This window comes from Aythya marila, assembly GCF_965140915.1.
Source record: "Aythya marila genome assembly, chromosome: 1".
Classification (NCBI taxonomy): Eukaryota; Metazoa; Chordata; class Aves; order Anseriformes; family Anatidae; genus Aythya; species Aythya marila.
This window is the reverse complement of record NC_139042.1, coordinates 1,468,220-1,488,747: the sequence shown is the minus strand read 5'-3', so window position 1 is coordinate 1,488,747 and position 20,528 is coordinate 1,468,220. Positions and strand designations below refer to the sequence as shown.

Below are 20,528 nucleotides of genomic sequence, written 5' to 3'. Positions count from 1 at the left end.
TACTCAAAATTGGCATCCTAAAGGAAAAGAAGAGAAGGATCTAGCACACAACATTCTCTCCAGTCTCAGTGTCTGTTAGTAAATCAAAATATGGAACAGATTTGCGGTGCCTGTTTATGAGTGTATAAAGTGACTCAAGACAGTTTCTAACTGGGCTACTCCGCTTCACTCAGTTTAAAGACAGTTTTGGCATCGTATCTACTGAACCAGGACACCAGAGAAAGGCATCCACTGTGTTTTCAGCAGCAGTGACTGAGTAACATGGTGGTAACATAGACTTGGGTTTCCTCTTTGCATTTTGGGGCAATGAATAGAGTGTTTGAGCCCTGGGTAGAGCACTGCCTGACTTTAATCCCAACATCTTGTTGTAGTACACCTGCTGGTTGCTATTCCCACCCTCACCATGCTTCTAGGAGAAATTCCTAGATGCTGACAGCATCATAGCAAGAACTTTCTGATTTGGAATCTTGTAATCAGTATCTAAGCTCCCTCCTAATTACTAGGATCTGTTGGCAAGCTTTTTTTCATTGCAAATATTGCAAACTGGCAAGAAGATGTCTACATAATTCTTAAAATGTTTCCAGCTCATTAATCTGTTCCTTTGTCCTGAAAGAGCCTAATACTACTAGCCACTACATGAGAGTGATTAGGGCAAGATTAAATTGAAGTCCTGAAAGTGTGTATTTGGGATGCCAGGTACTAACAATTTGTAACTTCAGCTGCTCTGGTCATTAACAACATCAATGTGAACACATCCAGCATACAATAATGAACCTGGGAATTTTTAATAGCTTGGCTCGTTTCCTTCAGAATGAACAGATGATAGTTATTTTAATTAGGCTTTTTTAAAGTTGCCCATCTTTATATTCTCTACTTGCTGTTTCTAGTAATTAGCTTCAGTTGCCAAAGAAATGATGATTTGAACTTTGCTTAAATGAGACAATTTCCTCTTATCTGTATCATGAAATACTGTGCAAACAGGCACAAACATAGGCTAACACTCTTCAATGATCTAAGAAGAATATTAGAAATACAAAACAATAAAATATATAAACATTTTCGTGTGTATTCTCTTGAAGCCAGTGACTTGTATTAGGGAAAAAGACCAAAACAATGCAATCATATTGCCAGGGTGCTATTAAAATGTAGATGTGCCAAGTATTTCAACATTGTTTTTAGACTAATATGCTGGTAATAAAGTGGAAAAATAACAAAATATCTTACCTTGTGTTACCCTTTCCTTGTTACAGCTTTATTAGCTAGCACACTCTTGCTAACGAGCTTGTAAGAAGAAAAAGCTAATCAGCAGTTTTAGTGGAAAAGGGCTCAAATGTCTTAATATTAAATGCAGATATTCATCACCAGATGCTGATGAGTTATCCAATTTTTCCCTTACTATTCAATAACCACAGCTAGAGATTTTTCAATACCAGACACGTCTCCATCTGTACTGCTGTGACATCTACAATGAATATGATGTTATTCTGTACCTGCACCAGACTTCAAACTGGATTCCTCCTCCAACTGCTCCAGGTGCCATAAATGCACTGACCAGGAGCCTCTGAACTGGGACATCGGCAGGAACCAACAAGGAATGGTGATGCTCATCATTAAAGACAGGATCGGGAATGCACAAAGCGGTCGCTGTGCGAAAAGGCTTTAACTTGATGCCTACGAGTCAAACAGAGCTGGTTAAACAGCCACTGCTGAATTCAAATCCAAGCAGAGAATCAGAAGACAATCACAGCCTAAGTTTCAAACACCTGAACTGGTTTTGGGGAAGTTAACACAGAATCAGAAGTGCTGGGAAGACCTGTGCAGGGACAGGAAAGCAGTGCTGGACCTGGAAGCAATGAGGCCGCATTCATGCAGTGTCACATACGTGCTAAAAAGCCTGGCCAAAATCAGAGCAAATATATTAATGATTTAACAGAGCATATATTAATGATTTAAAGTACACAGTGCCAACGCAGTCCTTTTCTACAACTGCAGTTATTTAAATACTCCTTGCTGCTCCCAAGGATTTAAAACAGGTGTTTTTTTCTTGGCATATCCATAAAAATGAGTATCTCAGAAGGCTTGTGCATGTAAAGTCTTTGATGAATTTAACCATACACAGTCCTAGTGTTCCCTGCAAAGTTGTTCAAAACTGTACTGTGTGAATAGATTGAAAAGTAGGCACCTTTTTTGCTGGAAACTTTGCCATCTGCCTCAGCTGAAGCAAGCTTTTAATTTACTGACCTAACCCAAGCACTAGAAGGTCAGTACCTGCACTCAGCTATCTCTAAGGAGATATTTAACCAAAACTCTAAATAAGGAGGTGTCATAAAACAAAACTTACCATCCTCATGCAGTTCGGTTCCCTGCAATGCACCAGAGCCAGGCTCTTGCACTGGGAAATGGTACTGCACGTAGCAGTCAGCCTCTCCCCAGACTGTGGACTGCAGGGGGGTGAGTCCTTTCACGCTCTCCACGTGAATCTCAAAGACGTGCTCCATCAGCTCTTCCCCTTCTCTCTCTAACAGCTAATAAAACAAATAAATGCACATGGAAAGAAAAACTGTTTAGGAAAGAGCACACGAGGATTAGGAACATGAGATTCTAAAAAGCTCAGACATCTGCCATTTTTTCCCTAAAGCTCACAGAAATTCTGAAAGCCTGATAGCATTTTTTCCTGCAGACACCAAAACCCACAGCAGATAAAAAGCTTGAAAGGCTATGTGTATACAGTGTAGTGGCAAAAGCTGTATGGTACAGAATTAGGCTTTGAAAATTAAGATTTTCTAGATTTTTTTTACTGCATTTGTTATGTAAATAGAAGGGGTGGACGTGCAGGGCAGTAAGAAGGGGAGTAATGTCCAGACTGGAGAGAAAGCAGATGAGAAAGGAGTACAAACAATGCAATTTTGCACAGAACACGATTATCCATAACTAAGTTGGTTATCAAATCAAAAAGATTGGGGATCACTGGTCTATTGATGAACCCAAAGGTAAAATTCTTTTCACGTGTCCTTAGAAGTAATGTAAGTGATATAAAAAAAAAATAAAAAGCAATATAAAAAAAAATAAGGGGAATTTAGTAAACAATACCACTGTGGGCTTTAGGGGAGGAGGGTCCAGAGAGTGGGCAGGGCGCCGGGTGATGGGAGGCACCATTCCTTCTTCGTTTTTTAGCCTTTGCAGTGCCACTATTTGATCCGCTGACCCCATCGCCAGAATGACCCGCAGGCTTCCACTTTTACTGCCTGTAAAGACATCTATCACGGGCATGTAGCTGTCCACAGCAACCACGGGATACTGAGCTTGCAGGAGCAGGTGGGAAATCTTTGGATCCCTAGAACAGATTAAAACAAACAAACAAGCAAACAACAAAGCGTGAGAGTGAGCCATCTGTATTTGAACACAATCACACAACTCATTTTAGATGGAACATTCAATGTCATTAGAAACCAATCGATTTTTCTCCCCCCAAAAAATTTAGCTCCATCACGTTACAGCCTTCATAAAGCCCAACCCCACGTTGTGCTGACTGGAAAAGGCCGTTTTCAGCACTAATTAATTTACTGTAGCCATATATGGTTTTTAGGAGGTAGTTATATGTCTTTGGGGATGGACTTGGGCAGGAAGACAAGCAGGGATGGGGACAATCTCCTGCAGAAATGCAAAAACCTTTAGTAACACACTGAAGATAGACCCAAGCAAAATATATGCATGAACTATATTTAAATTCCTTCTTTGGGCAGCCTGGTCTCGTGGGAGGTGTCCCTGCCCATGCAGGGAGTTGGAATTAGGTGGGCTTTAAGGCCCCTTCCAACCCAAACCCTTCTATAACTCTATGAAACAAAACAAACAAACAAAAAAACACATAAAAAAACCCCAGCCACTAACAAATGGCACACTAACAATTAATAAAGTAGTGGCAAGCCAGCTCCAGCACCAGCTGATTTCCACCTATGACTACTCTGACCAAAATAAAAGGAACTGATCCCTTCTATTAGAAAGAGTCTTTTCTGTCCAGTATTGCTATTAATTTAAATTACTTTAAGTGGGTACTTTATTTGACTGAAGAAGAAGCCAAAACACTGAAGCAAAAAGAATAAAGAGCTCTGGAGAGACCCACTGGATAAAATAACAATTATCACGTGCAGTAGACAGGTTTTTGACACCACAAGCACGATCCCGTGCCATGCAAACTGGCAGCACCCCTAACAATTGGATCCATGCGGAGTAGAACCAAGAACAAAATCGCTCCATCAGTCACAGCCTTGGAAAATCACCAGTGGCATCACTATTCCTGGGCAGTCACTGTGATCTCTTGCAGTTTTACTCTTTCACAGATCCACAAGTTAACCTGGATCCCAGCCTGGTGCAGCGCAGGGTCTATTTCTCACTGTCTGCTTCTATTCCTGTACCAGGACACTATAATTTATGCAGACACCGATCAGTGTAGAAGTGTCAGAGGGAGCTCGAGCATGACAAAAACGCCTTTTGCTATAAATCATGATTGAGAACCCTCCCACAACACCTCAGATGCCATCCTGCTCTTCTTTCCCTGAAAGTTAGAATTTCTTCCGCCCCACTAAAACGTGGAACAAAGCTGTTTACTTGAATGAGATGTAGAACTGATGAAGAGGCAGTTTCACTAATCCCAGCAGCCTGTCACTGCCAGGGTTTCCCATCTTGTTCCATGCTTCGATAATCATGACGTTGTTCTTCAGCCGCTCCAAGTGCTTGGAAGTCAGTGAAAAAGGCATCACCTGGAAGAGTTTAATTTAGAATTAAGACACGGAACACACTGGAAGTTATTTGTTTTGTGCAGAGAGTTCTGGTAGCACTGTATTATTCCACAGCATACAGAATTGTGTTCTTCAGAAATGGAAATTAAAAATTAAATTGCCCAGTAAGTGTCAGAAAACTGGTAGGCTTGGAAAAGAGCAAGCCAGGAAAATAAAGGCAATTTATACAAATTTTAACACATGATCACCAACTACCTTAAAAACAATTGCTTTTAGCTTTAACGTCTACTTACTAAACCACAGCTAAATCATTTCACACAACTATTTCAGACAGCTCGTGCTGTTTGTACATTTCACGTTTTCAGTTGAAGAGTGAGAAGTCTCCCAAATCCCTAGGCATTGCTAAAAACAAAACAAATGCATTTGAGCATCCTGACTTTTCCAAGGAAATATGTCCAGGAAAATATCACAAACTCAAATTATTAAATATCTGAAATTCTGCTGTTTGCTGCGGGAAGGCTCTGGCCCATGTTAGGATAGAAACTCCCACTTCTGTGCTGATAAATCCGTTATGAAGAAGGAGAACACAAAGCAATGGAACAAAATAATAATAATAAAAAAATCTACATCTACATATTAGGATGCCATCCTCAATGCTTTCTTTTCAAGACAGAGAAAGGAGACATCAAATTTTGTGCCCAGTTTTAACCTAAACTTTTCCAACTGTTTCTCTTTTGTACTTCGAGTCTCATTTATTATTTGGGTGATTCAAGGAGCTGCATTTCAAACTGTGCAAAGCAGCCAAAACAATGCTCAAAGTACTTTTAGTGTGTTGGACAGAGCCAAGCAGAGGTTCCTACATACAGAAAATCATCTTTGAAACAGGTGTCGGGGTGGAATAGCACTTTTAAATCAGTTTAACGTGGAAGAAAGGTGACTTGCCTGAGAAAAATTAAAGGCAGGTTGTGTCGTGCCCCATATGACAGCAGATCTTGTCGCCTCCTCTGTGCTGAGCAGCTTGCAGTTTAAATACACGTTGCAAGAAGAGTACTGCTCAGCAATAAAATCCTTCCCATCGGGCACCATCAGCAGCACGTGCAGCAATAACCCGTAATCTTCAGATGCAGGTGTTTGTGCCATCAGATTACGGGCCCCAGAGGTCGATAGAGCCTGTGGTGGCCACCCAACGTTCGTGCTGGCTGCTCCTGTCTTCTGCAGGTCCTCACGGCTGCTGAATTTCACACAGCTTTCTGCATTTACACCATTTCTGTTGGGCTCCCGGAATTCCAGCCGGGGACTTCTTATGGCATGAGCTGGGACTTGCTGTGCAGCCGCTGCTGACCTGGCAGTGGTGCTGGTGAAGTCTTTGTTGTCAGCAGCGAGCTCTAAGGATACCTGTACGGAACAAGGCAGAGCGAGCTGATCAGAAGATGTGCCAAGACAAGAGACTGCAACGTGAACTCAGAAAAAAGTATTGTGTGGTTTGTTCCAGAACTGTGTTAGATCATCACCCAGAGTGCTTACCTTTAGATGCAGCTGGCTACAAGCTACAGCTCTGAGTGCAAAATAAACTGTTAAATAACTGCAAAATACGCTGATAAATAACCAGTTTTATCAGATAAAGCAGTAACCCAAGTACAAAAATATACAAGTACAGATGAATAAAGGAAAAAAAGTAAAACCAGTCATGAATGTGGCTGAAAAGTGCGCTGAACATTTAATTAGCCAAGGTGAAAAGTTCAGTGACAAAACATCATAATTATCATTATCTTCACCTTGTTACAGCAATTACTGTTCAAGGAAAATTATGAAAAAGAAGTGTTTCTCTATCAAAGTTCTTTCACTGTTCTTTCACCTTTGCGTTCCTTGCTGATTTCAGCTGGCCCTAAATTCTTGCCCTTCTGTGGGCTCCTATTTTTTCCTCACATGACAAGACAGGAAGAACAACAAATTGAACTCAGAAGATAAGGCAGCACGATAAAGAAAGGACTCAAGCCATAAAATACCCAGTTAAGGGAAATAAAATAACCAGACTCAAGAATTAAGAATTCTAAAAATGCCTAAGAATTAGGAGGAATGAGGCAAGAGAATGGGGAAAAAGATCCCAAACAGTATCTGTTGCTAAAGGGTATAAAAGGCACATCCAAAGAAGAGGCATTCAAGACCATCTGTCAGAAACAGCCAAAGAAGTTTGATGTGGACTCATTAGCTGAGTCCAGCTGCAGTGTCCCTGTTCTCATTTTGCCAAAGCTCCCAGCCCTGGAGCCACTCAAAGTCTGCCAGCAGATTGGTTTCTGTACCCAAACCCTAGCTTATTGACTCTTGTTTCATTCTGCAGCCAGAGGAACTTCACACACCAAAATCCTTAGACTTGGAGAACGTGCTAAATATTTTTCCAAAAACCCCATGGAAAAAGAAAGTTTCATGTGATCTTGTATCGGCCTTACAGACTTCCATATCTGAGACCTGGCAAATTAACAGAAAAGAAAGAGGGAGAGAAAAAAGAAGAGAGAACATCTGGCCAAATTCATTAACAATGGGTGGTTTAATTCAAACTGTGTGTAGTAAAACCCATACCTTCAGTGGTCCAACTTGTATCTGATCTCCCTCTTTTTCCACAGGTATCTCGTCGCTGACAGTGAGCAACTCCGACTGAATAACCTTGCACAGCTGAAGCACTGCTGAGCCAACGGCCACTGGCTGAGGGTAGAAAAAGAAATTATTTTGTAAGCTTTCTGTCAGGGCTAAACAATTTAGAGTATACTGTGAAGCAAAAGACTTCTGAAAGAGCTGGAAAGCCATGGTCAGCCACTCATCCTCCCCACCTTTATTAGTGGTATCAACAGGGATTTGTAGGAAAGTTTCCCTTGGTTGCAATTCCAAGTATCACTAGGAAAACTGTAAGGAAAATTCTTGCAGCACTTACTGTAAACAATTCCAGATTAATACAAGAATTAACATTCCAAATCCTCACTGCTCAGCAAGATTTCCATACTTAAAGACAAAATTTATTAATTCATTTTAAGAAAAGCTCCTTTTAGAACAGATGGGCAGATATCTTTGATGAACAGATATCTTTGGTGGTGATGAAAACAAAACCTAGGCTGAGTTAACACTACTAACTGACTTTTAACACATGCAGATGATTATGCAAATATGGTTACTTGCATCTATTTGCCCAAAATAAAGATTTTTTTTTTCCTAGAGGTGCAAGTTATGCCAGTTTCTCACAACTCACATTATTCCCCTTACCCTGATCACAGCAACAATATCAACTGCACCCACGTTCACTCAGTGTGTGTACCTAAACTACCTGTGCTCTCATTAAAGACTCAGGTTTGTAATTGATCCAATATGCTTAAAACTGAGCTCTTGCTGTGTAAAGATAAGGGAAAGGCTTTTTTTTGTTGCTTGTCTTGAACTCAGCAAATCATTTAGCTGGGTGACAAGATTCAAGAGCAATTAGTTCAACTTACAGAATCTGCACAGTGTCATTTCCCTACGCAACACCTACAAGGGTTGGTTAAGAAGCTGCTCAGTCAAGCCACGTTGCTTTTGTGTGTTTTGCCTCTGATGGCTGAGATGTCAGCAATCAAAAAGAAGCATTGCTTAAGACCTGAAGCTACTACACAGTGTACAGAAGTATCTGGAGGAAACTGAAACACCAAGACTTTATTTTTTTGCTTTTCAGGACACAAAGTATAAGTAATTTTTAACGAGTACCTTTTTCTGGGTGCTTTTTCTCATGTAGATTTTAAAGGCAAGGTCAGAGCTCCACCAGTGCTCTATCATCGTTCCACCGAAACGAACAGGGAACACAAACCGCTGCTGAAATTTCACCACTGCAAGGAAGACAGAGACTTGTGAGCTCTTAGCTGGATCAATACCTGTCTTTTGAAGTGGATCAGAAACAGAGAAATCTTCAGTCTCTGCAGAGAATATGCAGGGTGAATAGAGACACAGGAAGTTCAGGAGGCAGGAGAGGAAAAGTGATGGCTCTTCTGGCAATGATGGACAAATATCCAGAGAGCATTTGCACAACTGCCAAAATAAGAGATTAGGAAGGGCTGGAAGCTGAAATGGGAAGAGCTGTTGCTAGAACCCTCAACAAGAACCTCTCAACATTTGAACCTATTAAATTATGCTGCGAGTCAGTGGGTAATTAACTTTTTTTCCTCTCTCAGAGGAGCAACAAATATTCAAAATTAATTGAATACTAATAGACTTTCTTGTGGAGATAATCACTCCTCCGATATACACATGATCATCTAATTATGCATTACTTAGTAGCATCAAGCCCAAATTAAACTGTTCTTTATTTTCTAAGGCCAGGAAATAGCAGGAAGGCAGTTTTGGCTCACTTTGAATAAAGACGGAGTCAAAAGCTGAGATGCAAGAATAATCACAGGTTCAGGAGAAAAATATTATCTGCAAGAAAAGACTGAACGGATTGGTGCTTAGTCTGGAAAAGAGAAGTACAATAACAGTGATCAAGTAGTATGCTTTCCTTGTTCACAGTGAATAAAATAAGTATGCTTATGATGACAAAAATTCAGGTTAGATATAAGGAAAACTTGCTGACAGGAAGGGCAGTGCTTTTGTAGCTTGCCCGGGGAGGCTAAGGAATCACTCTCATTCAGGATCTTGAACAAATTAGATAAGCAGCTCTCAGGAAAGATGAGGAGACTTTGGATTGCCTAGATGGCTTCTTCAAATTATTTCTGGCCTCATCAATTTTTCTAAGTTCCAAAGAGCTGGAATCTACCTACACAAGACAAAGTGCAGGAGCCTGTATTAGCCCTGTGCTACAAACAGCCAAGGTTCAGAAGTTTTGTCTGTACACAGGTGGAGAACTCAGAATTAGTTCAATAGAGAAAGATGCGAAGCCAGTGAATGACCAGATGGGGAAGGCATTTGAAAGTCACCCTGGAATTCCAGTTTCTGGGAAGACTGGGCAAAGAATGATGCTAATGCATCATTTCCTGCTCATCAAGGACAGAAACGTAACCGAAAATGTTCTCAGGGATACAAGGAGGGGTAACTCAGTAAAGAGATGAACATCTACGGATTGGAGCGCAGGACTTGTTAGGGGCTTTTGGATCCAGGAGCCTCTGAGCTCTTGCATGTTACGTGACATATTTCAGTACCTGGAGAAACTAGGTATTTATTTGAGATAAAAATTTATTTAATTTATTTATTTGAGATTTTATCACCTTCAGTACTATTGCAGGAAGGATATTGGTTTTATGTTGACATGAAGGAATGGACATACTGACCTGCTATTTTTGTCCCTAGGAAAAAAAAATGTGATTAGTTCTTGAAAGAAAAACAAAAATCACTTAGTTTCTTCTTCCCAGAGAGGAGCATTCCACTACCTGCAGTGCACAAACTCTGTTTGTGGAAGTGCCACCAATCATAATACAAAATAGAATATTTTTCATGCAACAAAGAAAACGCTACTAATTTCTAACTGATGTCACAAGCAACAAGACTAAACACAAGAGGGGAAAAATAATGGGCTTACCACCATCTGTGATTTTACTTGAAGCTATTCGAACTACTTCTGTGGTCACAGAGACCTGTCCTTTTTCGTTCTTGGAGGCTCCCACAGGAAAATGGTACTCAACGAAGAAGGTACTGCGAGTAAAAAAGTGAATGGGTGATCACACTCCATCTCAGGTCTATTGCATATAATGAATCTAAACATAGCAGACAAACTTTGTATTCACAATTTATTAAGTCACTCTATTATCTTAGAATTAAACTATTTTATTCTTTCAATGGGTTATGTGCAAGTCTGGTTCTCCTCTAAAAAATGCCTTTTGTTTTCAGTGTACAGCCACGTACAAAGCACATTTGTATTTGTACTTTTCCAAAATACTAGAAATAATACAGCCTGAAGTGAGACCACATCGGGGCAAACTATTCCCACCTCTACTTTTTAGAAATCTTTAGCATACAGTTTGCTGAGACGACAAGAGAAATGGGAGGACGTCAGAAGCCTGAAGAGCTTAGGTAAATCTGGAGATAAAACAGACCTCAGGAACATCTACCTCCAAGGCACAGGTAAGAAGTTGGTGAGAAACAATCCCCCTTACCACTTATTAACTGATGCAGGCCTTGGAGGCTTCCCCATCAAACCTTTCTTTCTTGGAGTAATCTGGGTGCTCTCGGGAGGGATTCTCAAGCTTTCAATGATGACTCTGGCCAGGTGTATTCTCCCCAGCAAAGCCAACTTGTCTACGCTCAAGGAAGCGACACGAATTTCTTCTGTGTGAACATCCAGAGGAGCGAGTTGTCTAGTAGGAGAGCAGCTGCAGAGACAAAACTGAGAATCAGGTCTACACAAACATTCTTAACATGACTGTGTGAAGGGAAAATTGTAGCCTGGCAGGATGTTATTTAAAAATTGCTCTTGGATCATTAAAAAACACATTTTAATGTACCTTTTACAACAAATTTGGTGGTCTCTGTAACAGAAATCATACCATATGCAGCATCAATAATAAATATAAATAAAATAGTAGTATATATACTACTAGTAGCAGTATAAATAAAAAAAAAGCACGTTCCATGCTGTTGGAGTTTTGACAGATGCTTATTGCAGGTGAACTCTTCAAAAAGAAAAGCATTTTTCATGTCCTACACAAGAGCTGAAGAAACAGCTTGGATCCATCGCTGCTGCAGAGGAACAGCAGCAGGAATTTTGTCATAATTTATAATCTCACTTACAATGTATTTCTAAGACTTGACTTGGAAATGGTTTTGTACTGATGCCTCTGGAGACATGAATTTTACTTGAATATAAAAACAGTGGCATTTGTAATAAAAGTTTTAGAAATAATTGTCTGGAACTGTATTAGGACAAAAAAAAAAAAATCCAAACCTTAATACTTACTGGTGTTGTACTAGTAAATCTTGATAACCAGATTTTTGAAGGACACAGTTACAAGCACATAAAACAGAGAAACTTCTAATTCACTGTTGTTTACTGTAATTCTCCTGTTTGTTTGCTAGAACCCAGAATCTTCTGTACGTATGCATGCAAACTAGCAAACAAAGCAGCATGATGCTACCGGTTCTTTTTGTAAACTACATAAAATAACCAGACGCTTTTTTACTTATTTAAACAAAACACGTGACAATATGCAATCTGTGTAAACTTTTAAAATATATTCAACATCAAAGAAATTTCATTTCAAATCTCATAAGAGTTAGCTTTCTTTGAAAAAACTTGATCATAACTAGAAAAAAAAATTGTTTACTGTGAGGGTGGTGGTCAAATATCACAAGAGGTTGCCCAGAGAGGTTGTGGAGCCTCCACCTGTAGAGATATTCAAAGCCTGACCAGAAATGGTCCTGGACAACCTCTCTAGTTGACCCTGCCTGAGCAGGAGGTTGAGCTGGATGATCTCAAAAAGTACATTCCAATCTTAAAAACAGTGTGATTCTGTGATTAATAGAAGGGCTTTCAGGCTTTTGGTTTGCATTTAAGTTACATGACATTTGCTCCTTTGTGGCATGTGCAGTTCTGTAATTACTTGATAAGCCAAAAGTGTATCTGACTACAAACAAAACTAAAAATGAACTTTGTTCCTCACTCAAGTTAGGGGAAAGTCAAAGCACAAGAGAAAAAGAGTAATTTTGATCCCAGAATATTCTGCAGTTTTATTGGTTATGTGTTAGGGAACAAAAAAAAATATTTAGCTAAGGTCAGAATGGAAGAAATTTATTACAACTGATATAGAAGAGAACACAGAGCAGCAGTGAAACATGCTCTGCTGCTGTGATCTCTGTTCCTGTGAAGTGGATTCATGTTTTACACACTTAGAAATGCTACACAAAGACAGATCACAGGATGTGAGCTGTTCATATCTGGTACATACACAAGGCCACAGGACTGTACACAGCTGGTCTGGAGTCTGCTTTCTGCAGCACAAGGACTAATTTATGGTGAAGGTTACAAAGTGACCACTGTTCCAAAAGACAGGGTGAGAGCTCAAAAGACTCGCTCACACCTTAGCATTTCTATTTTAACAGTTCAAAATATTATTAGGCTCACTGCGTTTTTGTCAAACTCACAATTTTCACTAATTACACCTCTTTAAAACAGTTTCTGTAACCACACAGCTACCCCTGGGTTCTATCATTCGCACAAATGCTATGAAAATTCCCCACCAAAATGATTATTCAGTAAATTGTGTGATAATGACAGAGCATGGTAACACAGTTATAGCATTAGCATAGCATAACATCCTTGCCAACAGCAGCTTACAATAAGCAAGATGCTGCTAAAGGAGTCACAATGATTTACCTGAGCTTAATTTCTGTCACTTTCTGATCCTGATCAAAGGCACTAGAATCCTTCTGGGGATTTGCAGAATCAGCTTTCTTCACAGTTTTTGTCTTGCCTGTTTCTTTGGGAGGGTTAACGTCTTCATCACTGAGGAAATCACTTAAACTGGAGTCTGATTTCTGAAATGGAAATAATGCACGCAAAATAAGAAGTCAGCTATTGTCAAAAAGGGATACAAAAAGAAAAATACAACCCACAGCTTATGGATTGCATAATTTGAAACAAATAATATTGTCATTTTTTTTTTCACAGACGTATAAAAAACAAGGTTTTGTGGACAGCCTAAGTCCTCACGATTTCCAAATTCAACACCTGACGTTTTAGTCTTTATAGTATTAATATTATTAATATTACTAATTTTAAGCAACATTCTTACGAATTTCTGTATGATACTTTATTAAACTTTACTACTACTGATTTTTTTATTTATTTGTGATACAAGCTTATGATTTTGTTTCCCCTTAGGGACTCCATATTAAGCACCTTCCTTTTGCTTTGCACTTACAGGAGCCGTGTAAAAAAGACTCTCTAGCAGACTCTGGTCGTAGTGGGGGTCATTGAGCTCGCTGTCATACACCTCGCTCCCAATGGACAGAGAATCCCAAAGGGAACCTGTCTGATCCCAGAAATGCACAGGAGATAAGTCAGCACTGTGGACACAAGAGAAAAAAAAAAAAAAACATAGCTTAGCATTGCAACTTCTGCAGTCCATTTCATACAAATTCTGGCAATACTGGCTATTTTATACTGGATTTGTGCTACACTGCCTCTGGAAACAGGCAAACTATGATTGCGCAGCACTGTGCCCAGCTAACAGTCCTTGCAATACCATCTCTGGACCTATCTGAAATAAAAAAAAACATGTGAATACGTGCACATAGAACCACAGAACAGCTGAGGTTGGAAGAGACCTCTAGAGATCATCTAGTCCAACCCGCTGCTCAAAGCTAAAGCATGGAAATTGGGAAATTGTCCAGTTGGGTTTGAATATCTGCTAACTTGGAGACTCCACAGCCCCTTTGGGCAACCTGTTCCAGTGCTTGATGACCCTCATTGTGAAAGGTATCTGAAAACAGCTACCTATAATACTAATTCACAAGCTCTTTACATCTTTATTTTTAAGTATTACTGAGAGCTTCTTTAAGCTCTCAGTAATACTTAAAAATAATCAAAAATAAATACAAACTATGTCTCAGTACATAAATAAAAATCTTTAAAGCATGGTTAGAGCAAATTGAGTTTTGTTTGGTTTCTAGTTTTTGGTTTCTAAGTGTTTTCTATCTGTGCTATAAGTTCAAAACCGTTTTATGACCTGCGAACTCTTCACTGTTACCCAGCAATCCCAGAGAAAAAATAAGTGCAGGGAACAGGACGTAGGAACTGAAATTCTGAACCACATCTGACACAGAAGTCATATGCCTCCTACCCCTGTTTGGAATAGAGACAATGTAAGTATTGATTATACTCTTGCTACTCTTCACAAAATAAGAGAGCAAAGTCAACTTAATACTTGGAAAAAGATTAAAAATAACTAATAGTCCTCTCTATTTTTAATTTACAGACTAAGTTCTTCAAAGAAACACTGTATTTACTTCCATTTCAATATTTTAGGACACAACAGTTACAACTTTTAAGTAACTTAAATTTTATCAAAGATTGTGATTAATCTTCCTGTCTTCTTTAGAGCAAGGGACTTTGAGCCACCGAGGTTGTCATATATTAAAGCTGAGTGCAAGCTGATAAAATACCACTAGCTCATGGGATTCGCATTTCCAGAAATGTGGAGAATAAGAAGGTCAAAGGCATTTTTCAGTATAAAGTGGACAAAAAAGGGCAATTCTACAGTAATCTTCAGTGTGTTACACTCACTTGCCCAGCAGTAACTGTATTGCTCTCTCCTCAGAGTTGAGGTCCAATTGCTGACTTGTGATGTCAGATGTGAAGGGATGGGGATCTTCAGGAGCAGGCAGAAAATGCGAGTTCAAGATGTTTGGGCTCCTGGTTAACAAGCACAGAGAGCAGTAAAAGGAAAAATAAAGGTATTAAATCTTTCTGGCACACTCAGGATATCAGTCACAAACAGGGTAAAGAGCAAAGGTTTTTCCCATTCAATTTTCCTTCTCCAATTTGTAGCTTAACCTCCAGGTACACAAAAACTTCCTACAACCCTGCAGTCTGCTGCCAGTCACGTTTCTCATTCAAAAATCTTACACTGTGCAATGTGTCAAGATGGCCCAATCCTGCAGTTTAAACACAGTTGCTGCAAGGAAGAGGAGAGAGGGCTTGAGAAAGTCAAGATGTTTATAAGTGACACTGTGATTTTTTCCTGTAGAGTCCGACAAATCATCTATTTTTTTTTTTTAAATGAATAGTTTGAGCAAAAACACCAGGACTTCTTTTCTTACAGACAGTGAGGTCTTCAGTGCATGGTGAATGTTAACTTGTGTAATTGTTCTGATTAATTCATCGCACAGGAAGCACGTATGCACATCTACACTTCAAAAGATGAACTGAGAGCCACCAATAATTTTTATATATAAATAAATATATAAATATATTTGTATAAATATTCTATATTTATATATTCTATAAATATTCTATATTTATATAAATACTTTATATAAATAAATGATGACTGCTAACTCTGAGAACACAGGTATAGATGCAAATTTTCATGGGTGTTTTGGCACCAATAGAAGCAAATTAGAATATACAAAAGCACTCACTTTGTGTCACTAATTACTTAAAATTCTTTGAAAACCTGTTCTCTGTGAGCAAGTAACATTTAATTTGCTATGTTCCTTATCATACTCCTACTCTTTACCAACGTTTGATATTTCATTATGAAATAATTCTGTACTATATTTAAAAATAGTGCAAAACAGAATTATTTAAATCAAGGCTTACTACACAACGATTAAAATCAATTTACAAAATGGAAACTTTTCCTGATGAAGACACTAATTTCCCATTTGACTGCGAATGCTAAAATACATCACGAGAATCTCAGTATTACAAGTATTACTTTTCCTGGTAAGGCCTCAAAATTAACATTTTGGAACTAAATCTGACTTCCCCCTTCCCAAGCTTACTTTGCTGCTGCTTTGAAACCATCCGTCTCCACAAAAGGAGGCACTTCACTCAGTTCAATCTCCATGTCCGGGCTGGACTTCATTGCAGAAACAACCATGGCATCGCGGAGTTTATTGCCTTGATCCAGAAGAGCTGAGAAATAAGTGGAAGGATGAAACCTCAGCATTCAAATGCAGTTTAAAAGCTGTGTGTAAACACAGTAAACATGCTGGATACAGTCACAAACCTTCTATTTTATACTACTATAAAGAGATCTTGACATAATAGAGGTTCAGTGCATGCCATACACCATAAAGCACAGCTGGGAGTGACAGCAATCCTCTGGCAGCCTCCCACTCACAGCTGTACAAATAACTCATCTGCACACACAAGGCAGGCATTAGAAGGGTGTTAATTAAGATACAGTAGCAAGATTAATTTATGGAAAAGTAGCCTGTCACCTTAGGATGCCTCATCAGCAGTGTAATTTAAAGTCTCCTTAATAAATAGATAAAATATAAAAACTCCAAAAACCAAAGACTACACATATGGAAACTTGCTCATTTGAATCCAGTCCATGATTGAAAAGGGATGCTAATTAATTACCAGGCGATGGAAAAGAAACCATTTTCCATCAGAAAATGTCAGAGAAACCCTCCCAATCCCTGTTTGAGCAGGAGTGGCACCTTTGATGGCCATCTCAGAAGATACGGCAATGACTAAACAGGCTGCGAAGCTGAACCTCTTTTTCCTTTATCCCTCCAGGTCAGGGCTCAGGCACGTTAAAATATTATTTTTTTTAAGTAAACATTTTTTTTGTTACCCTTTTCTGTTTGAGGTAATACAGCAAGAGCATGCAAGAGTCACTTTTCCTTAAATCTCTCTCTGCCAGCTGCATACAAACCTGAGAGCAGGTCCTTTGTAGCTGGGTTATGCAAAGAGAACACCCGCGTGTTTGCTCTGGGAGGCACGTCGGGATCAGTGTTGGTGGGAAATGACACTTGCTGCTTTAAAGGATTCGCTTTTAAATGTTCATCTGGCAAAATCAGACGGTGGTGGGAAGCAGGAGAGATGTCTTTTATGTTTTCAGAGTTCTCTTGAAAGAATAAATGGTCCTTTCCTCTATTGAAAAAGAAAACAGTATTTGATCCATTTGAAGTGGAGCAGTGAAAGGATTCAAACCTCTTCAAATTCTCCCCAGCGCTGCAGCTGCTTCCCTTTTGTACCCACTCCAACAAGAAATGTGCCATCTCATTTTACTGACTCCTCATTTCCCACTCATCCCATCAGCCAGACTGACTCAAGCTGTAAATAAAGGACTCGTGGCACCTCAACTAGCATAGATGGAACTAAGTCATTGCAGGATGCAATTTTATACCAGATGAGAAACTGTCCCTGGAGGCTCTTAAATGCTGAACGTTCTGGAGTTCATAAAAGGTGTGTTCAAAGAAAATCAACTCTTCCACAATCCACAAGTGTATCGTCACTGATTTAAGAGAAGTGTGAAGTGCAAAGTGAGGCAGAATTTTGTTATGGCAAAGAAAAAATACCTGGGAGTTGTGGCTCTGCTACTGTCAGCAGGCTCCTGGCCAGCAGCAGGGATCCGTGTGTGCTTAGGTTGTGGTGACGGAGCAAGAAACTGGGGCTTGCTGCTTCCCTGAGCAGGAGCGGTACCCAACCTTCCATCTGGGGCTGGGACAGAGCTGCCGGTGTCACAGGTTTCTGACAGAGGTTCGAGAACCAGAGAAACCTGAAAAATAGAATGTGAAAATAGCATTTTGTCTATTTCTTAACTAAGTGCAGCACATACTCTGTTGAATTTCACTATTCATGATAGGGAAAGCTCTCACTTTTTCACACAAAGCGATATTTGTATCATTCAGCTGTGTAACATCTTGAAACCCGGACATATCTACAGCTATTTATTTCACATTCCACGTTTCCAAACCACGGGCAACTGTCTTTCAGCATAAATTAGCCAGCGCCAGGGCTGCAGACCAGAACTGCATCTTCTTTTCTCCAGATTTCCAAATATTTTACAAATATCAGCCCTGTGAGGCTCTAGAGAAACATCAGAACTATCTAGAGAAACTATCCAGAACTATTTACTTTTAAATCCACCATTAAAAACTCATCCTTGCTGTAGGGTCCATACATTGTCTTACTGAAATTGAACTACCAATGCTTCATCCTTCTAAGGGAAACGGTGTCAACATCATTAATACTCATTTTTTATTTCCTACCTTAATCTGTAAATGTTTTAGGGCAGGGGGCAGGTCTGTAGGGTGTATACACAGCACAACCAGGTCCTGATATCTGATTATTCTGCATTATAGCATTATATAGGACAACAAAAATGGGAGCAAAGACTACCTGCAGCTCTCCCAGTTTCTCAGATGTCGGTGAAAGTATGGTGAAAAAGCCCCCGATCGGGTGGCTGGGAGAGAGCTGGGGCAGTTCGGTGATCTGCACTCTGCCAAGCGGAAGGTGGTTGGGTTTGGTCATCACCTCGAGGCCAAGCACACCCATATCTGCAAAAATCAGGAGGAGTTTCACTTCAGTGACACAACAAGGCCACGATTAAACGCGACTGAAAGCTGTCGGGTAAAATGAACGAGATGCTGGAGGTTAACATAAAGCTCTATCAGAAAATTGGGAAATAAGATCATAGAAGCAGTCAGGTTGGGAAAGATCACTGAGATAATCCAGCCCAATCTTTATCTAGTCCTAAAGTCAACCACTAAATCATGTCGCCAAGCTCTATATCTAAACGTCTCTTGAAGACCTGCAGGGATGGTGTCTCACCCACTTCCTTGGACACCCTGTTTCAATTCCTCACAACCCTTCTAGTAAAGAAATTTCTCCCAAAATCCAACCCAAACTTCCCCTGGCACAACTTGAGGCCATTTCCCCTCATCACTCAGCTACGATCCCCACTCGCTACAACCAACCAAGGCAACCATAAAGTACAACGTGGTCTCCCTTGAGCCTCCTTCTCTCCAGACCAAACAACCCCAGCTCCCTCGGCTGCTCCTCAAAAAGCCCTGTTCCCTAGATCCTTCAGCAGCTCCATTCTCTGGGTATGAAGTTCTTTGGGCATTAGACAGCAGGTAAAGCACTGCCCTGGTAACAGCACAAGCTCATCTGAATGTCTTTGTACTCTTCACACTCTTAGAAATTAAAATGCATAATTAACGTGGGAAATAGGCTACTAACAGCCGCCTGACCTCGAAATGACAGGCGGCGGCAGTGTTTTGGAGACCCGCCCAAACCTCAACCGCCAGCAGGATGGCTGCCAGCCCCCAGGGCGACAACAAAACCTTCCTGATCCAGAATCCCAGAGCCATTAGGATTGGAAAAGCCCTCCAAAATCATCAGGTCCAACCACCAATGTCCCCACCAAGCCCTGTCCCCAAGCACCACGTCCAAGCTCTCCTTGAACACCCCCAGGGACGGGGACTCCCCCACCTCCCTGGGCAACCCGTCCCAAGGCCTGACCGCTCTTGCTGAGCAGAAATGTCTCCTCATTGCCAACCTGAGCCTCCCCTGGCACAACTCGAGGCCGTTCCCTCTGCTCCTGGCCCTGCTTCCCTGTGAGCAGAGGCCGCCCCCCAGCTCCCCACCCCTTCCTTTCAGGCAGTTGCAGAGAGCAATAAGCTCTGCCCTGAGCCTCCTCTTCCCCACCCTAAACCCCCCCAGGTCCCTCAGCCGCTCCTCACAGGACTCGTGCCCCAAACCCCTCGCACCCCTTCCCTGGACACCCTCCAGGACCTCCATGCTCACCCGTCAGATAGGCAGCGAGCTGCCGGGGCCCACAGCGGACAGCAAAGCGGCTGCTGGCCGCCCCCTGCCCCCCGGGCCCCCCGACCTTCAGGACGGTGCCTCCCGAGGTCTCCCCCCACCACCTGAGGCGGACGAGGGCCGCGCCGGGGGGCGCGGGGCCTGCCCACAGCAGCGGGCCCAGCGTACAACGGAGGAAGCAGCGCGTCGGGCCCCGCACCAGCGGCGGCAGGCTGGTGGAAGCGGCCACCTCACCGGGACGACCCTCGGAGCGCCCCCGGACCCCACCGGCCGCCCCCCGCCGCCTCCGGGATCCCCCCGGGGCCAGGCCCGAGGCCTGCGGCCTCCGCGGCCCCATGGAGCCGCTGCCTAGCAACGGCGGCTTCCGGGACTACATCTCCCGTCGCGCCCCGCGCTCCCGTCGCCCCCTGTGGAAGCGCGGACTACATTTCCCAGAAGCCCTCACGGGGGCGCCGCCGGGACTACACCTCCCGTCGTGCACCGCGCTCCCGTTGGCCCCTATGGAGGCGCGGACTACATTTCCCAGCGGCCCTCGCGTAGGCGCTTCCGGCGGGGGCTGAAGG

The 20,528-nt window shown here is 41.5% G+C and overlaps 1 protein-coding gene across 1 annotated transcript in view; it reads right to left on the bottom strand.

Annotated features, from left to right (window-relative positions):
• C2CD3 (C2 domain containing 3 centriole elongation regulator) overlaps positions 1-20,302 on the bottom strand; it is a gene marked incomplete at its 5' end in the record, with an annotated part of 48,640 nt that extends 28,338 nt beyond the window's left edge. Inside the window, 17 exons of the mRNA XM_082781822.1 lie at positions 1,491-1,671; positions 2,342-2,525; positions 3,091-3,334; positions 4,606-4,757; positions 5,679-6,131; positions 7,314-7,436; positions 8,460-8,578; positions 10,261-10,373; positions 10,835-11,050; positions 13,051-13,211; positions 13,598-13,742; positions 14,962-15,090; positions 16,185-16,317; positions 17,069-17,286; positions 17,715-17,914; positions 18,538-18,695; positions 19,948-20,302. Of these exons, the coding sequence (XP_082637948.1) occupies positions 1,491-1,671; positions 2,342-2,525; positions 3,091-3,334; positions 4,606-4,757; positions 5,679-6,131; positions 7,314-7,436; positions 8,460-8,578; positions 10,261-10,373; positions 10,835-11,050; positions 13,051-13,211; positions 13,598-13,742; positions 14,962-15,090; positions 16,185-16,317; positions 17,069-17,286; positions 17,715-17,914; positions 18,538-18,695; positions 19,948-20,302 (3,284 nt within the window). The remainder of the gene's footprint in view (positions 1-1,490; positions 1,672-2,341; positions 2,526-3,090; positions 3,335-4,605; positions 4,758-5,678; positions 6,132-7,313; positions 7,437-8,459; positions 8,579-10,260; positions 10,374-10,834; positions 11,051-13,050; positions 13,212-13,597; positions 13,743-14,961; positions 15,091-16,184; positions 16,318-17,068; positions 17,287-17,714; positions 17,915-18,537; positions 18,696-19,947) is intronic.
• Positions 20,303-20,528: the final 226 nt, after the last annotated feature.